The 19626-nt window shown below is 41.4% G+C and overlaps 1 protein-coding gene across 1 annotated transcript; it reads left to right on the top strand.

The window, feature by feature from the left end:
- Positions 1 to 8228: 8228 nt before the first annotated feature.
- On the top strand, positions 8229 to 19399 carry FAM3B (family with sequence similarity 3, member B). Its single transcript, XM_010580312.1, has 8 exons — positions 8229 to 8295; positions 11987 to 12130; positions 12930 to 13053; positions 13748 to 13806; positions 16119 to 16169; positions 17406 to 17493; positions 18236 to 18368; positions 19310 to 19399. Exons 1-8 carry the CDS (start codon positions 8277 to 8279, stop codon positions 19397 to 19399), a joined length of 708 nt encoding a protein of 235 aa, XP_010578614.1. The 5' UTR covers positions 8229 to 8276.
- Positions 19400 to 19626: the final 227 nt, after the last annotated feature.

Raw genomic sequence — 19626 nt, 5'->3', positions numbered from 1 at the left:
TTTGTCCTACCGCCAGCTGTAGTGGACCATTACTGTCTGTTGGGTCTTTTTGCTGACTGAGACACTTCTGCTTTTTTCAGTTGAGCAACTCGGCCCGCTCTGATTTTGCAGCGATGTGTACTTAGGCAAAATACTTGAATAAACTACATTGTTTGTAACCATCTTCTCATCACATCCCTCTTTAAAGAGGGAATTTTCACAGAGCTTTGTCAAATCTGCGAAGGGTATGTTTATTCCTGTGTTGTTAGAGAGGAATTGTATAGCTGAATGTGTAAATGGCCATCTTTGCAATATAGCTGTCCCTTGGAAAATTCTGGGTGGAAAAAATGGACTCAAGAAAGTCATGTTGAAGTGGTACTGAAAAGACAACTGACAATTTCTTGATAGCACCAAGGCATGGATTACTGCAATATGTCCTGGAAAAAATTGCTTTGCTAGCCAATACTATGTGTGTGCATAAACTGTACAAGGTTGAGTGTTTAAATAAGATTTATCTGAAACAGGCAGTTCACATTTTTTATTGAAAATTTTGTATGGAGATGCAGAAATCTTTTAAGATTTTAACACTACATCAGCTGTTACTTGATAGTTATTTAGGAAGCGTGGAAAGGATTTCACCTTTAAGGAAATGATTCCATCTTGTACAGGCATTTCTTCACCTGATTTTTTTTTTTTTTTAATAGACAGTTTTTAACATTGACCGAAAGGAAAATGGGATCAAAACTTTGAAAAAAGGGGTATAGTCTTTTTAATTCCGTCTTCAGGTGATGTTAGGATGTCTATCCCACTTACTTACTGTCAAGCCTCATTACTGAATTTTCCAAAAATTTATACTTTGTACTTTCAGGTCTTGCCATTTTCAGATAAACAGTATGTAAAAAATCAAATTTTATGCTGCTTAAAATAAATGATTAAGTCTTTCAACCTATTCTGTGTGTCTTTTTAAATCCTGTTAAGATTAACTTCAAAGCCAATAAATTATATCCATCCAAATTCTTCCTAGTACTTTGTGACTTTCAATTCTAACTTCTGGCTTTAGCTCTGAAAAGGAAGCAGAACTGCTTTAAATCTCATCTGAACCTTGCAGGGATGGGGGGAGGCAGGCAAGTTTAGCTCCAAGGTGATTTTTCCTGCTTATGCCTAAATAACTGAGATCTCCTTGCTTCAACTTTTCATCAGTTCATTTCAGTATTGGACAGGAATTGGGCACAGAAAACATTAACTTGAGAAGATGAAGCTTCTGATCATCTGGAATGGATTACAGTAATATTTTGGACTGTTGCTGTCTGCTGCCCTAGACTATAAATCAAGAAGGCATACAAATTGAAAGTACCTGTCCCTAAGCCAGCCAGCCACCCTGGGAGTGTTGGTTTCTTACCTGGGGAGAGCGCGGAGTGGGTACTGTGCTCTGTGGTTTGTACCCCGGGAGGTGGCGCACATGGTTTGTTTTTCAAATGGGAGAGTTTTGAGCCCTTTCACAGCAATTTCTGTTGTCTTGCTTGAATTCTATTAAAAGTACTTTCAATTTTTCTTTTTTAAATATCCTACCTAAAAAGGTCCTTAGCTTGGGGTCTCCTGATCATTTGGTAATATCCCTCTTCCCTCCCCCTAAAAGCCTTTTTTTAAAAGGCCGTTATTTTAAGTCCTCAGGTTTTATCTTTAAAGGTAGCATGGTGTATTATGCATGTTGATAAACTTACGGGATTGGTCAAGCAAGACAGATTAGCACCAACTGTTTAACATGGCGTTTTTATTTCACAGTTTGGAAAGCTGGCTGGTTTTGCTTATTACTGTCCTGATATTCAGTGAAGCCTACTTATTATTACACAGCTCTGCTCACAGGGGTACTATGCAAGTTTTCAGGTTTTTTCTTGTGTTTAAACTTCTCTTATGCTTTGGAAATTGCCATCATCGTCAGAGCACCCTCTGTGCTTCAGGCTTATTGAATCCAAAACTGTAAAACTGTCTGTTCATTCACACTTCTCTTGCTCATCTTTCCCCATTAAAGCTGGCCTATCTAGACAAAACACCTTTTAAGTTTGTGTATGAAACACAAAAGTAAGAATTTATTGCAAGAATATGACTTTTTTTGATAACTACAGTGCAGTGTAGACAAATATGTGAAGGTTTACAATTCAAGTGTTCAATGTAATTTTTCAGGACAACATGTAATTCTGATGGCTATTTAAACATTAACTATTCTTCCCTTTCTGCACCAAAACAAACTGTTTTTAAAAATAAATGGTTCAGGATGGTTTTTTTTTTCATTCTAGAGGCTCACAAGTAATATCTGCCTATACCTTGACTCATCTTTTTTTTTTTCTAGGAAATTCAATAGCATTTCCTAAGAAATACAAGTTGTTGTAAAGACTACAAGAATCTATGTTGCCAGTGTATATACAAATATTAACATATTGGATTTTTATAGTTTTTAGCTAGATAAAACTACTTTTTATGAATAAACAAGATATTGTGATTCTTCAACTTCTTTCTTTTCATGCACCCAGCGCTTTTCTGAAGTACTATGTGTAAGAACACTATTTACTTTTCCTTTGGTTTTTTTCAATTGTAAGCCTAACATTAACTTCAGCTTTCCATATTCTTACTGTATGAGATTTTTTTTATTGTTGTACACCTTGAACACTCTCTTGGCTGGTGTTTTATACTGATTTTTAACTGCTGATGTATTTTTACAGTCTTCTGGTTTGCACATATATTCCCTTTCTACACCCACCTTTTTCCCCCACACTGTCCTGAAATATTGACCCACTGTCACTACCCATGTCTGTTGCCATCCTGGCCCACAGGTAAGGTGATACTTTTTTTCTCTTTTCCCCCTCTCTAGGAGGCAGGTCTAAAAGAAATCCATCTCTCTCACTATGCGTGGGGATTGGGCTTCAAAAGTCAATTTACTGTGGTTTTTTGCTCTTTTAGAACTCCAGCATCACCTTCAGGTGACCTGAGACCATCGCAGTGGCACCAGCCTGGGTCCCTGTTGAGAAACCTGGTGTTGGCAGAATGGATCAGGGAAGAGCTCCAGGACATACCACCAGATGTCATCAAGCTACAAGTGCTTTGGGATTGCTGATAGCAGGGACCTTGCCAATCCAGCTCCCTGCGGTAAATCTCTGCTTGACTGAGTGGGTTTACAGAATTGTTTACAACCAGACATGGCTGTAGACAACGTGGGATTGCACAGGGTCTGTGCTAATAGGGACCTGTAGGCCTAATGACCATGCTGACAGCAGCATTTCAAGAAAACAGACAACAGAGATCCTGTAGGATTGTGCAAAGCTATATCCAAGTATGCAGCATTAAATAGAAGGATTTTCCTCTCCCTCTCATTTTGCACTTCTCTATACCCTTGCCTTCCTCTTCTGAAAAGTTTGGGCCGCTATGTATTAAAGATGACGAGATTTGGGCCGATAATGTATTAAGCTGTTGCTGCTAATACTGAGGAAAATTTGCCGGTTGACATCTGTCTGGATGAAGTGCAATTGAATGTCTTTTCCTTGTGTATCTCTGGATTAACAAAGCATGAGAAAAACAAACAAATATGCCCCACCTTTGCCTTGTTTAACAGGCCAGCAACATCCTGGGAGCTAGACTCACTAGCTTTACAGGTTTTCTAGGTTATCATCTGAAAGTAATCAGTGCTTGCTTTTTGCTTTTTGTTATACGATCCATTTTTGCATATCTGGGGGGAAAGTGTTAAGATTTCAATATATCCACAAAAGAAGTATCTAAAAGCTGTCATCTTGTTCTAAGTATTTGCTCCTGGGTTTCACAAAGACATTCAAGGTATATGTGGTGGGTTGACCCTGGCTGGACACCAGGTGCCCACCAAAGCTGTTCTATCACTCCCCCCCACCTCAGCTGGACAGGGGAGAGAAAATATAACAAAGGGCTCATGGGTGACCAAATCTCAGAACACCTTACCTCCACCCCTCCCTTCTTCCCAAGCACAACTTCACTCCTGGATTCTCCACTTATCCCCCCAGCGGCACAGGGGGACGGGGAGTGGGGGTTACGGTCAGTTCATCACACATTATTTTCTGCCGCTTCATCCTCCTCAGGGGGAGGTCTCATCACACTCTTCCCCTGCTCCAGTGTGGGGTCCCTCCCACGGGAGACAGTCCTCCATGATCTTCTCCAATGTGGGTCCTTCCCATAGGCTGCAGTTCTTGACGAACTGCTCTAGCATGGGTCCCTTCCATGGGCTGCAGTCCTTCAGGAGCACTCTGCTCCAGCATGGGTCCCCCACAGAGTCACAAGTCCTGCCAGAAAACCTGCTCCGTGGGCTCCTCTCTCCACAGATCCGCAAGTCCTGCCAGGAGCCTGCTCCAGCGCGGGCTTCCCACAGGGTCACAGCCTCCTTCGGGAACCCACCTGCTCCACCGTGGACCTCCCTGGGCTGCAGGGGGACAGCCTGCCTCACCATGGTCTTCCCCACGGGCTGCAGGGGAATCTCTGCTCCGGCGCCTGGAGCACCTCCTCCCCCTCCTTCTGCACTGACCTGGGGGTCTGCAGGGCTGTTTCTTTTACATGTTCTCACTCCTCTCTCCGGCTGCCGTTTCTGTCTGTCCCAGCAACTTTTTTTTCCTTCTTAAATATGTTATTCCAGAGGCATTACCACTATCACTGATGGGCTCGGCCTTGGCCGGCGACAGGTCCGTCTTGGAGCCGGCTGGCACTGGCTCTGTCGGACACAGGGGAAGCTTCCAGCAGCTTCTCACAGAAGCCACCCCTGTAAACAGCCCCCCCCCCCGCTACCAAAACCTTGCCACACAAAGCCAATACAATATACTAGAAAAAAAAAGTAATTTTATTAAAATATACATTTAAATCCCTATTTCTCCACATTACTTTTCATGCTACCACAATTCAGGATGCTGAGGTTCCACCTGAATTATAGGCACAAGCACACGGTGAACCATGGCTGAGTTATGGCAGCTTGAAGAACTGCTCTTCCACATTGCCACCCCTATTGTCTATGTGTATGTTCTTATCTGTCCCAAGTCTTAGGTAAAATTAGTTAACTTAAACATCAGTTGCATATTTTAGGTAGGTGGTCTACTTTTTCTAGTAGCCCTTGAAGTCCTTGTGACCTCTACAAGCAAAGATTTGGTACAATATTCTTTCTCTGCCTTACAAACTCTGCATCCATTTTAAGTCATTAAATTCTTTTAATTGATCCTAGCAGGATTAAAAATACATTGTTGGCCATTTGTGGATGAGCAGAAAACATGTAAATTAAATAGCTATGAGGACTGGAATGACACTTTTGCTAATTTGTTAGCCAAGTGGGACAGATGCAGAAAATACCTCTGAAGGTACAGCAGCTCAAAGGGCAAGCAGAAACTTTCTCTGGCGTAATTTTACAGTGTTAGCAAATGCCCATAAACTTTCCCTAGGGACTGTGGCTTTTGTGATCATAAGACAAGAAAAACACATAAGCATTGTGTACATACATTCACCTGTTCCATTTAGTGCCTGCAAGAGTCATTTGTTTCCTGAGTAGATTTCCTATGCTGCTTATCACCAAAGGGTCTTACAGCCCCACAAGCATCAAGAGTGAAGATTGTTTTGAAAGTTTTTCTCTAAGCTTTCAAATTACAGAATGAATGGTTACAGAATAAGAACTGAAATGATACTTCAAAAGTGTTCTGCATCCCCCCATCTTTGATTAATTACTAAAGACAGAACAGTATGGTGGGTTTTTTGCAGACACAAAACTGAGACACCTGAAGTAAAACATTTTAAAGTTTCCTAGTCCGTTGGTATTTAAAATCCCCTCAGCTAGAGACCACTGGATCCCTGGGCTTTGGCAGGCAAGCAAACCAATTACAGTGTTGCCTGGTTTTGTAGCAAATGCCTGGGTGTAGTTCAATGTAGTTTAAGCAGTAATGAAAATGAAGTAACCTGCTACATTTTCCTTGTGGGTAAAAGCAGGCAAACTGGCAGTTATCCAATGGACAGTGATTGCTAATGATGGAGTTTTTTCACAGTAAGGTGTTGAGGTGGTGACAAAGCTCCTAGGGGCTTAAAATTTTTATTCATGGAGTCTGTGACCCACCAATGCCCATACAATAAATTTATTTCAAAATTAAATTATCCTGAGTGCTAGTTAATTTTCCTTGCTTTAATAAAAGTAGCAGAATTTTTCATTTGGCTACCATGAACTGTAGCATTTGAGGTTTAAAGACACATTATTTTTACTTTAAAGGCTAGATATGCACTCTTCAATAGTTTCAATCATTTATTAGAAGAGACATCATTTTCTGATGTGCCATCTTGCAGGATAACAGTTCCTGCAGAAATAATTGCATATTTGAAAAAGTAACCCAGACCAGTGTTGTCCTTAACATTCTCTTGCCCATTCATAACTCCTTCTCCTTTCTGTCCTATGCTTTTCATTTCTTATTTGTCCTGTGCTACTGCTTTAATTATTTGCACACCTAGGTTTTATTGGATGTTGCTTTTCATTTGCAAGCTCCAGTACATGTGAAAATAATGAGCAGCAATATTCCCTCAGGTTTTACCTCCAATTTATAGGATACTATAATATCCCACTCGCAGGTGAGGACAAGAAATGCCTCTTCTCCAGGGACTGGAAACATTTATGGCTTTCATGGGTGTCCTGGGAAGAAGGCAAAAGCCCCGGTCTGGCTGTGGTCCTGTATGTGCCCTCCTGCAGGATTTTATTCATGTTTGCTGAACTAAACATAATTTCTGTGCATCCTTAGAGGCAGAGGGAGCGAAGAAGCTTAAGGGAAACTAAATCAGAGAGTTTTAAGGGCAAACGCTGATTCCCAGTGCAGTTTGAGCAATTTTCAATATGAAATCACTAGCTTCCTTGTTTGAGTTTTGCCCAACTTGGGGGTGTTCAGCTCAGTTTCCTAAACTTGTTTGAATGCCTACTTCAGTCCTTAGAAGTTGTCCTTGATGTGAGCTGTAATTTCCTTGGGTCAGGGTCAGGGCTGACTGGTGCTGGCAGGGCTCAGTGCCCACGCGGGCCTGCAAACACCTATCAACCATAGCAGGCTGGAAACTGGAAGTTTTAAAACCAGAAAAGCAAGCCCATGATGTGTGGGGTCCTGACGGGCAATGCCTTTATCTCACATTACCGGCCGCAGACTAGAAAACACGCGCTGCCAGCAGCATGTAGTTTCACGCTCCTTACATCTGGCCTGGGAGGCTGGGGAGCGGGAGAGAAGCGGTTTTCTGGTGGGGTGATGGGAACCGAGGACTGACCAAGATAGCCCACCACGGGGAAGGAAACATCCAGACGAGGGTGCACGACGCTTTGCTTGCGGCACTGGCGGGGGCCACCGCAAGAAAAGATGAAGCAAGGGCTCGGCCTGCTGGGCCAGTGTCCGTGGCAGGACTCGTGTCACCCCGGTGCTGTGGCGGCGGGTGGAAGAAGGATGAGGGGGCTCCAGCGGGGACCTGGCCCGTGGCCTCAAAAGCTAAAACAGCGGGCAGACCCTGGCCATCGCCAGCAAAAAGCCCTTGCTTGCTTGCTTGCTTTCTGGGTTGGGTTCAGCAGACTTAAAAATAACTGGTTCATTTTGAGATCTGGGGGAAAACAGCTTTTCGAAGGGGCTGCCGGATGGCACGAGAGCCTTCCTTTTGATCCTGCCGGCCAGTTGGTTTCTTTCTGGGGAAAACAACTGTTAGCACGACCCCTTACGTTTGAGTTTTTGGGTGGCGTCTGCTGCTGTACCGCCTTGGGGGCTCAGTTTGGCGGATGAACCCTCCCTTCCCTCCCCTCACCCCGCATGCCCTCTCCTCCTCCAGCGCCCCCGCGGCCGTTACAAGCGCCAGGCCCTTCCCTCAACCGCCTTTGCCAAGGAGATAACGGCAGGCCGGGCTGCTGCCCAGTTTCCCCCCGACACCAGCAAACGGCAAAGCGGCCGGGAAGTCGAAGGGGGCCGTCGTGCCTCCCCGGCCGTCCCCCGACCCCAGCGCCGCTCCCCTGAGGTGCCCCGCGGCTCCCCGCGCAATGGCGGCGGCAGAGCCTCGCCCCCCGGGGGGGGAGCAGCCGCCGCTGCCTCCCCCGGCGGCCCTTCCCGTCAGAGGAAATCGCCCGCCCAGGACAGCGGGGTGCGGGGCTGCCGTGCCGCGCCGTGCCGCGCCGGGGCGGTGAGGCGCGGGCAGGTGGCTGTTCCCCTTCCCGCGCCGTCCCGGTGGCTGCAGGACGCGGTGGGGGAGAGGGACGAGGAGGAGGAGGAGGAGGAGGAGGAAGGGCGGGCAGCTCGCCCCCGTCCTGAACAATGTGGCTGAATCGGCAACGTGAGTAGCGCTCCCGCGGCGGCCGGGGCCCGTCCCGCCGGGTGAGGAGGACGGCGCGGAGGGCGCGGGGGCCCCCGGCGAGGCTAGCCGGGGCCTGGCTCCCGCCTTGCGCCCTCCTCAGGCGGGTGGCCCGGAGCCGCTCCCCGGCCGGCCCGGGGGCGATCCGAGGCCCCTCTCGCCGCGGGGAAGAGGCGGCAGGGCTGGTCCCGACGGCGTCCGCGGAGGCGAGCGGGGGCCGAGCCCCCGGTCCGGGGCGGAGGGGCCTGTGCCGGGCCTCGCCGCTGGGCCCCTGGCCAACACCTGAAAACGGGTCGACGCCCAGCTTTTTTAGTTTGGAATAATGTAAGGTCGAGTCGTAAATGGGTTTGGTGTGTGTGTGTGTCCCCCGTTAAAGTCCTGCTGCGTACGGGTAGGTGTGTATTGGCGAGGTGTGGCAGCATGGGGGTTTTAAGTCGGCTAAGCACAAAAAAAAAAAATATATATATATAGTGCTTACGTTTAGTGCTTTAGTTGCCGGCAAGGGGCAAGTGAGCACCCGAGGCAGAAAGGAAATTGGGAGCTGCTGTGGGGTGGGACTGCTAATCGTCGTCTTTTCCTTCTGCCTTGCTGTCTGTCGCGCCCTGCCTGCCACACCGCCATCCAGACCGTCCGCGCAGTTCTTCGTCCCTGCTCCTCTCTGCCCTCTTACCTGTTTGGCTCCCTGAGTATTGCCGAGGATCTCTGCCCCAGTACCTCTCCGTGGCAGAAACAGAGCGAGGGAGGTTCGTGCCACCTGTCTGAGCACAGCAAGCGCCTCGGCAGCACGATGTCCCCTTGCCGCTCCTCGGCGCGGAGCCGAGGAGCCGCACAACCTCTAAAATCAGCAGAAGCGAGGTCTGGCTTTCGTGAATGTAGACCGGACCTTGCGTTTTATAACTCCTAACTGCTGTGGATAGCAAATCTCAAGCTTTCTTAACTATCCTAAGTTTGTCTGAGCTTATGGCTTAGCTGCTATTGTGCAGGTTTTATGCATGTCTATGCAGTACTCAAAATAAGAGTCTACGTGTGCAGGATGTGTAACCTCAGTAAATCTAAGAGATCCAGGTGGACCCAGCAGATAGCATCAATGCAGCCTTGGCAGAATCCAAGAAAGCAAAACCAGAAGTTGCTTGACAGTGAAAGTATTTTGTGACAGTTTTGAGAACTAAGTACAAACTGTGCAGGAGAGTTTGTAAATGTATTCCTTAAACCTTAAAATGCGTATTTTAGAAATGTTTAAGGAGCTTGTGGTTTAAATAAAATACAGAATATAATAACAGAAGTTAGACATTCTGTACTTTCTCTTCTACTTAGGTAAAATGCTGTGCTGTTGAACCTGTTTTGCAACAGAGTTGCTCCATAGTTTTGACGAAAAACAGTGCAAAATCACTGTAAAGATAAACCTGCTAAGCCAACAACAGAAAAAGCAAAACAAAACCTGACTGACAGTCTCATAGATCTTTACAAGGCACCCCACACCCCCGAGAAAAAAAAATCACTGGAATCTTTAAATAAGTTTTCACTTAATTCCTTCTGGGTTTTGTCTTTGAAACTTGTGACTTGGTCTCCTTTACAAATTAAATAAATTTTGTCTATAAATCTGATTTTTTTTTTAATATTCAAAAAGAGAAAAAGTGAGTAAGTTTCATTCTGCTTGGTTTCTGCAGCTTCCTTCTTTGTGGACATGAACTTTGTCTCTTCACATTCACTGTATGAATGAAATGTTGGAGTACTTTTTAGTATTATTTTAGTGCAGATTTGCACCACTACTAGTGGTAGAGTGAGACAGTTTTCTCCTAGACTGAGGCAATAATTAGGAAATTTGTTATATCTCTGAAGATTCATTATATTACTGTTTTAATCCTTTGATGAAAATATGGTAAGTTTCTCACAGTATCTTCCTTAGTCACACAAGTGCACACACTTATGATTCCTAAATACAATAACACTGAACATTTTAAGAGCTCAGATCAGTATCTTAAAAGGGTTTACTGTCCTCTCTTCCCCCCCCCCCTTTTTTTCTGATGCAGGAAATGAGAAACTGGGTTTATTTACAGAAGAACCTTCAGTGTTCATAAAGATCTGCATTCTTCCTCACTGAGGTTCAAGGACGGGAGTACGGCTGTGCTTCATTTGTGAAGGATGACTGGGTCAGAGAGGGCCTCTTGCTACTTCTGTTGCTATTATAAAGAATGGGGAGTTTAGGTGACGGTACTGTTCAGTGTTAGCTTTACCAGTCTGCTTTTTCTGTCGTGTTTTGTTAGGCTTTTTATTTTTAAAGCTAGGTAGAATGCAGGAATAACCACGTGCACAAATACAGGATAGCGAGTAGCTAGGGAGGTAAAATCTTTGCAGGAAAAAGATCTGGTCTTTATGGTGGATTATAAACGGAACCTGAGTCAATAAAGTCTACTCTTTTGAAAAAAAGTCAAACTTCATTTTGGTATGAATAACCAGTAGAGCCTCCCAAATGGGTGTGTTGGACTGGTGTGTCCGTTCTGCAGTAAAAGATGCAGAGCAATTGGGCAGAATTCATGGGAGGGCAGTAGGACCTGCAAAACAGGACTTGAGGAGAACAAGTGAACAATTTGGCCTTATTCTAGAGAAGGGGTAGGGCAGAAATCTTAATATTTATAAAAGGCAGTTCCAGGAAGCAAACAAATGTCTTCTTGAGTGTAAACAGTTATAAGGAAGATTTAGACTAGGTAATAGGCAATATTTTCTAGCAGGTTGGCAAAGTGAACATACTGGATGTTTTTGGACATTGGTTCTGTTGAACTTGATTTTCAGGACTATGAAACTAAAAATTTTCCTTTTTCACTTTAAAGGATGATTATGTTCAAGGACATGTTTCTTTACAGATCAGGAAGTATCTTCTGACATCAAAACATCAGTGTTTCACTATTGCAGTGTGATATTTCCTTGTTCAACATCATGAATTAGGTGGCACATTTCTTCTAGATCAGGAGTGCATGTTAGCCTTTCTGATGATGAGGAAGAGGAGATATCCAATATGCGATTTATTACTATTTCTTCATAGTCAGGAAAATTGTGAATCCTGTTGTTTTTGTAGTGTGTAGATGCACTGCTAATACAGTCCATGGAAACTGTGATACAACTGAGAGGAGGTGAAACAGTCACTCTAGTCATGTTTGAATGCAGTCAGAGCTCATTGTGTGAGATTATTTGGGCCTTCTTCAGTTATTTTTACCCAGCATGTCAAAAGGGTGGATGGAGGGAGGTCTCTGTATGGTCAGTGTTTTAAACCATTCCTGTAGCGTCTGCCTATCGCAGAAAATCAATGGTAACTGCATACCACCTGTATAGTCATGTGTAGTACCTGGTACTTACATTTCAGAGTCAAAATCCTACTAGGATTAAGTTGAACTTCATGTTTCTTTGAGTATTATGTGTGTGGATTGAGGGGAGTCTTGTGGGGAGTTTTCTGCCTGAAGATCAAGTTTTAGAAACGCAAGGGGTTGTCAGAGATGGGAATGCAACAAATGCTCTATTGGCACGTCTCTGAAGGCTGTGTTTAAGACAGTACATAAGAAATAAAATAGCCAGTTTGTGTAGCAGTGCCAGAGAAAATACAATATTTTGTCTGTTGCTATGAAAACATCTTTATGTCTCTGTGGTTTTCTTTCTTCTTTTTTTTTTTTTCCTTTGGCAGATCTTGTGAAATTTTCAGGGCTCCTGTTGATGTGGTTGGCTGCTTGGTACTTGGGATACTTAGTCGCTGCTCTTGTACCCAAAGAGGCAATAACAAGATCTATTGCTAATCTTCAAGACATTGGAAAGAAACCAATGTTGAGGGGTGTGTAGTTGCATTTTTTTTCTTATACTATATTTAAAGTTGTATATTTACATGCTAAATGACAAATGGCTTGTTAGCTGATAAATGATTTGGTGTGTGCTATTGTAAGAATGAAGCTGGCTGTGTGAAGTTAATTAGTGCAAGTCTGAACTATTTCTTAGACGCTATCTTTGAAGAAACACAATGTCAGCCTATATTTGCCAATATGCAAATATAATTAATTGAATAGTAATGTAAGAAAACCTTGTTTGGTCGCATGTAAGCACAAAGCTGCAGCTTTGGTTCTATCACACGTATTTTACAGTTATGGTAAACTGTTGAATCACTAACCAAACTTTGTGATTAAATTCTCATTATTTCTTTCCTCTAATCTGACTGGGGGGCTTAACGTATACATTTCTGTCATTCTATGCCTATATTATCATGTGAAAAAGGCTTAAAATGAGAATGATAGCCATTAACTTCAACCTATTGGTACGAATCCTTCATCCCTCTAGCCCTTGTTTCCTGTTATATGAAATAGCACAAAATAATTACTGTAGTTTCAAATCAGATCATAGTATATGGGGCATTTTCCCTAGATAGGCTTGCTCTCGATCCCAGCAGCTGTTTGAAAGTCAATGATAACTTAAAGCCCAGGCAAATCTGTGATAATGTTGCCATGATACTGGAAAACTGGCAGGATTGGCTTCTGTGCGTATATGTTTGAGCTTAACATGTTGACATTTAGTGATGCTTTCCATGTAGAAATTGTTTATGCAGCAGCCAAGAAAACATTTTCTCTTCTTTGTTGTTGTAGCCCCAGTCCCAAAAAGGCAGAAGTGTGATCACTGGTCTCCCTGCTCACCTGGGAATTATGCCTATCGGATTCTTAGTGGTGGTGGCAAAGTAAAGATGGCTAAAATTTGTTTTGAGGATGAGCTGTAAGTACCAGTCTAACTTCAAATCTAAGCAAGTGCTTTGTAGTGTGAAGAAGGGTGTTTCACTGTTTTGGTTCAGTAGCAGCAAGTAAGCTCCTAGCAGGGGGCTTCTATTCTGGTGATAAACTTCGCAATATATCTGACAATATTTAACTCTCTCCTGCCCCTCCTTTGTTTTTTTAAATACCTAATCTCGGTTTATTTTCTTTGCTTCTATACATAAGCTGCATTCAACTGTTAGTTTCAAGTATGATTTTTAATTTTCATGGTGCAGGATAGCTAGTTTACAGTATGTTGAATGGTCAGCACCTTCTGAAAGTCAGGTTCTTTCATGGCTTTTCAAACTGGACAGGTAGAGTGACTTCAAAACCTTGCAATGATCTTTTGTGTAGATATAGTCCACACAGAATACAGCCACAAAACTGCATTTTATGTTGAGGTTTATCTTTCTGGCAGCCCTTGTATGAAGTACTTTCTTGATCTTGCTCATGTTGAAAGACTCATTGTGTATCATTGAAGGAAACTGATAAATTCTGCAAGATTTTTAAGCATAGCTCTTGTTTACTACAAAATCTTGAATTAAGTAACTGAAGAAAATATGAACATCAGAAAGTGACTTAACATTGGTAAATATAACTTTGGATCAGAGCTTCTGGATGAATGCATTCTGCTGATACTGTATTTATTTTGATTCCAGGCTTATAAGTGAAGAGAAGGGTAGTGTTGGAAGAGGTATAAACATTGCTATTGTGAATTGTAAGTAAGAGAAAAATTGTTAGAGAGACATACTTTTGTACTGCAATAATTTACAAAGGTTTTGGGGGTATTGGGGTTTTTTTTGTTTGTTTTGGGTTTGGGTTTTTTTACTAGCTAATATGGAAGGAAAGGGAAAGGAAAAAATTGCAAACTTGATTCATGTTAAATGGAAGAAAAACAAATCTGTGTTTGAGTGAAATAGTCTTCTGGATAAACAAAAGAAACGTGTTCATAATCAGTATAAGAAAATAGAAAATGTGTACATAGAAGCCATATATGTGTATTTTATTAGATAAATGAACTGCTTCTTATGTAACATAGCAAAAATATCCACGACCTCCAGCAGTAAGACTCAACTTTCAGATTCAGTCCTTGACAGAAGATACCTACTGCTCCACTGATAAGGGGCAAGCGGTAACTGAGAATTGCAGTGCTGCCCCGAGGTACAACCAAAGTACTAATTCCATTTGCAGACTTGGGGTCAGTGGACAGAAAGACAAACTCAAAGCTTGATTAATATTAAGCTGCCGTTATATGTCTTTGCTTATAGTAGGAGCTATTGGAAAGCAGAAGGTGCAGTTTATTCCAGATCTGGAGGCACCGTTTTAATTTAGATGAATGGGAATGGTGATGAAGTGCAGTGTATTCAATAATGGATCATGAGAGAAATGAATGCCTAAATGTGTTGGAGGAGGGAAAGAAAGGGAGTTCAGATGCACAGTCAAGTTGACTTTGATCACAAAACATGTTCCAGTTTTTCTGTCTCAGTATTGCTAAGCAAGATCTTGACGTTGTCTAAACTTGCATGATTTTATTGAAGTCACAGGCTTAAATTACCATTGACAAGAACCTGTTCCATTTTTTTTTCCCCAGTTAACTACTGCGCTTTTTTTTCTGATAAGGAGTCATAAAAACTTTACTGGTTATAATAGGTAAACAGTTAAAAATGAGTTTTCAGCATAAAGCTGTAGAGTAAGAGGGCAAATAGTCATCCTGAGTGCATAAGCAAGGCTATAGCAAATACGAGTAGGGAACTAGCATTGTCTTTGCATCTGACATTAGTGAGGAAAAAGAAGTGATATATCAACTTTTACACATTTTTAAACAGCCATTTCCTTCATCATACATAGTTGTTTTAGCTACACTTTCATCTCCATCTGCAGGTAAATCTGCCCTTTATCTTGAACGAATTTGTAGTGAGATATATTTTCTACATGTCTTCTAATTAGATCAGTCAGGCTGATGACTGTGCTCAGTAAGTTTCCTATGGTATCAAACTTGTATTTTATTCCATAATAACTTTCTTCTCTGAATGAATATGGTCTTTTGTGAGAAGGAAGACAGAACTATTAAGCCTAAGCTAACAACACAGAGGGAGAGAAAAAGAATTTTGTGGATTTCTGCAGTCCTCACTACAGCCTTTTCCATTTTTTTGCGACCTCTGCTCAGAAGCCCAGCTCCAGTATGCTGTTTTACCACTGACAGATTTTTGCCACCTTTTACCCTCATCAGTGTGATAAACCTGCCATTTAAAATCCAGTGTTCAGAAGAATTTGCCTTCATGATTTTACCATATATGGATATATAAGCCAGAAATGAATCAGGAACTGCTGGTTCTTCTCACTAGAAATGAGCTGACACACTAAATGGAAAAGACCCTCTCATGTAGCAGGGATATGGGTTTTGGATAATGAAAATCAATTAACTCAGTTGGCGTGGATTTAGAAATTTGGAAAGTATTTCCAATTGTACATGTCTTGTTTAAACAAAGATAGCCATCTAAAGCAGCATAATTAATTATTAATATTGACCAAAATGTTTTGGAATGACTAATTGTTTGCATGCCCAATTTCTGATATGGTAATGATGAGTGTTGAGTTTCTCTCCATTGAGATTCAAATGGTATGAAAACTTGCACACCTGAAACTGCAAAGAATAGTATTAAGCTCATTCAGATAGTCTTAGGCTTAACCAATTTTCCTGTTTATGGTTGTGACCTAGTATAGTATTTATAGATCTAAAACCATGGAAGCACACAGTAAACTGAACTCCTTCCTTAAAATAAAAAGCAATAAAAATGGTTTAGTCACATTTGATGATTCAGAGACTACATGAAACAAAATATTCTCCCCAAATCTTAAACTTATGTTACTCCATATTCCTTCCAATTTAAAAACTTAAACAAAAGAAAACTCAGAAGCCCAATAATACACAAAATCAGAGATGCCTAGCTTTAGCTGAAAACACTGTATAAGCTGATTGCATTTAATAATTTTTGCTCATATTTACACAACTTTTTTTTTTAATTACAGATAAAACAGGAAAAGTTACATCGGCAAAATTTTTTGACATGTGGGAAGGAGGTAGGGAAAAGAGTGCAATAGAGCTTTTGTTAGTGTTTCAGCATTAAGAAAGGACTTTTATTTGTATAATTATCCTGTTCTTTCAAATGACTATGATTGTAATATCAATGGGAATAAGCTAGAAGCAAACAGCCGTTGTCTTCATAAAATATGCTCTGGGCAGATCTGAAGACAAATTTTGCCTGAAAAGCTGAATTTCTCCTGTCGGTTGAGATAGTTCATTGCCTTTTTTTTAAATTGTTTCACCCCCCCCCTTTTTTTTTTAATTCTTAAAATTGCAATTTTTTAATTGTCTTTTTTTTTTGTGTGTCCATTATTTCAGTCTGGTAGGAGTAGCACTTAACCAGGTACCACGTCCAAATACTTCACTCAGCAAAATTCCTTTTCCTGGCAGATTTTCTTCTATTTTAGTTGTAAAATCATCATAGGAAATATGTTAGTCTGTTTCTTAACATCCTTCCATGTAGCTAGAAAGATGATTTTAAGAATATTTAAGCTATTTAAGAATAGCTTTTAACATGTTTTCCAAACTTTGAATGATAACAGTTTCCTTACCTATTAGTAAGGAGAAACAGAATGCTATGAGGCACTGGAAGCTGATTATCTGACCAGTTAGGAATGTTTGTGACCTTATGTGCATGAACAGAAGTCAAATTGGGACTAATCATGAGGCTACAATTTTATATATGGTATGTAGACTATAATGTCTTCAGGGTGCCTGTTACATTTTTTTGTATGGAAAACAAGTGTCTTGTGTATGTTTAGCAATTGCAAAACCAATAAATAGCTTAGTGCTGCAAATAGGCTGCTCCTTAATGAAAGTGGGTGGACACTGGGGTGTGTAACTCAGCTCCACAGTTAGCGTGGTAATATTCCATGGTAGTATTAGCATGGAAGCTCACAGAATAGCAATGACTTCTAGGCGATTCCATGCTTTGCTTGCATGTATAATATTATGTGAGGTAAACTTAAGAAACCATCTATATACTTATCCTGGGCGTAAATGGCTTTTGTAGAAGTTCAGAAGTATCTTTGTTTACTACTGGGAAATGCAGATCAATCCATGCTCTCCGAGCCTTCAGTGAGAGCTAGCAGCTTTCTGCTGCCTGTAAACAGAAAAACTGCCTCATTAGGTCTCATTTTGAATAGACAAGACCAAAAAGTGAAAAGAAGTTGAAAGTAGGTGGACTGTGATATGTGTGTAATGCATAATCAGTTTTGTAATTGATTCAACAGACCACTCAGGAGAGATGATGACTTTCATTAGAAATGCACCAGAAGGGTCCCTCCTTTTGATGGTGACTCATGATGATGGAAGCACCCGGTAAGCAGGTTATTCATGACAGGCTGAGGAACAGAGCAAAGAATAGCTTGAAAATCACTATTGCATAATGGTGTAAAGGAATGGTAAATTTCACTCTATAGTCAGGGTTGTTCTCTCTTTTCCTGCCTAAAAGGTTTTGGTTCCGTGTCCATTCAGTGCTTGCCCATATCATGTATGTTGATGCTTCCAAAGAGGGATAGATAGTGTTGTATTTGTTTAAAAGCACCGGTCGTCCTCATAAAGGGCACTGCTGTTACCTCTGGGTCACAACCTTCTATTAAGAAGGGATCCACACCTCCAGTTATAATGTATCTAGTTTGCATTCCTTCTTACATCTTAACCTGATTCTTCAAGTGCTTTCGAATCTTAGGGGTTTTTTAGCTGCATTCATGATATGGTAATTATACAGGGAAAGACTTAATCATGCAGTTGATAAACATTTGATGCCCTTGTCCTTATTTAAGAAGGGTTGAACTATCAAATAGTATTTGAGATACATTTTTCTTTCTGCTGTGCTGTTACAAACAGGTTGGATTAACATCAGGAATGTAGAGAGGAGGAAGAAAAAGAATTTTGCTCTGTGAGTTTAATGGCATGCTACTAAGACAGCTCTCAGGATTTTTTAAACTTCTCATTTTTGCTTCTGCTGACTTACTACAATAAAGCATGAATCAGCTGTGTTCTTTTTCAGCATTTTTCACATCCTGAACTTTTAACACTTTCTTTCACTACATTTTCCTAGGTTAAAAAATGACGCCAAAAAATTAGTAGAAGAGCTGGGAAGTAAAGAAATACAGAATATAAAGTTCAGATCAAGCTGGGCTTTTATAGCTGCCAAAGGCTTCAAGCTGCCAGATAACATCCAAAAAGAAAAGGTCAGGTTCATTTTTTTTTCACTTTATATTTGGCTGTGTATCAGATATAACCTTCGGGTGCAGATTTTGTATGTGGCTATAATAACTGTAGGCTGTTCAGTAAGCCTCAGTCGCACAAAGCAAGTTCTCTAATGTATCATCATTCTTTGCTTTGGATCTGGGGCATGTACATGTACAGTACTGACTTCTACCACACTAGCGCTAAATCATCTGTAGATAAATTTCAGAAGTGACCAGCAATTCTAGAGAGTCTCAGTTTTGAAATGTCCAACCTGACATGCTGTACAGAGACTTATGTTTTCTTCTGGAAGGACAAATTCCAAGGACTTCCTAAAAATAAAGACTGTTTCTATATGAAAATTGGGCTGTGTAAAATTGGCTGTGGAAGTACAGCAATGCTTGCATCACAAAACTTTTCTGAATAACTTGCCCTCAGGCTTCAGGAGGACTAAAGATACCATTTTTTATATCAGATTTCTGTTTGCATCTGTGACCTTGTTGTATTTGGTTTCCATAAGCCCAGTAGTGCTCATCTGTATGACAGAGGCAGGCAGAAATGAGAAAACCCAATACAAAGGTCAGTTCCCTTGATGATACTGACTCCTCCAAAGGCATGTGAAATTTCCATAGATTTTTTTCCCAGAATATTGTTGCAATTTTCTTCACATTACAGAGCTTCTGCTCATACAATTTAGTGTATGTATGACAGCCATCTGGGAAATAAATAAAGCACTCTGTGTAAGAGAGAAGCTGGTGTAATGTTCACCTGTTACATCGAGCAAGATGTGCAACATGCTCCTTAGCTTCCCAGTCCTACCCCATTACCCCCTTCTGTTGTGTGAGATTTGATTTGACAAAATAGTTTGTAAATGAAGAACGAACTGTTGATTTTTTTTTTATTTTTTTTTTTTTTTTTTTTTTTTTTTTTTTTGTTAAAACAGATAAACCATTCTGACAAGAAGAAGAACAGATATGATGGCTGGCCAGCTGAAATTCAAATAGAAGGCTGTATCCCAAGAAACCTGATCTGAACAAATGCATACCTCACTAATAAAGATGATTCTATATTTTTATATCTGTGACTCTAGTAAATTGCCTCCAGAACCCAATAAGCATCTGAATGCTAATTGTAAAATAAGTCATATGCACAGTTTTTAACCTTTCTTTCCTCTGTGAAGTTTTACTCTAATCTGAAAACATGTAGGTATTTTGATGACAAATGGAAATAAAATGCTCTGGTTTGGAATTACAGTGTTCA

The sequence above is a fragment of the Haliaeetus leucocephalus genome, unplaced genomic scaffold (genome assembly GCF_000737465.1).
Source record: "Haliaeetus leucocephalus isolate CR32 unplaced genomic scaffold, Haliaeetus_leucocephalus-4.0 Scaffold702, whole genome shotgun sequence".
Classification (NCBI taxonomy): domain Eukaryota; kingdom Metazoa; phylum Chordata; class Aves; order Accipitriformes; family Accipitridae; genus Haliaeetus; species Haliaeetus leucocephalus.
This window is presented reverse-complemented; position numbering and strand designations above follow the sequence as displayed.

Coding starts and splice junctions, on each gene's coding strand:
- FAM3B (XM_010580312.1), top strand. Junction 12,131..12,929: donor AAAGAAACCAATGTTGAGGG/GTGTGTAGTTGC, acceptor TTGTTGTTGTAG/CCCCAGTCCCAAAAAGGCAG. Junction 18,369..19,309: donor ATAACATCCAAAAAGAAAAG/GTCAGGTTCATT, acceptor TTGTTAAAACAG/ATAAACCATTCTGACAAGAA.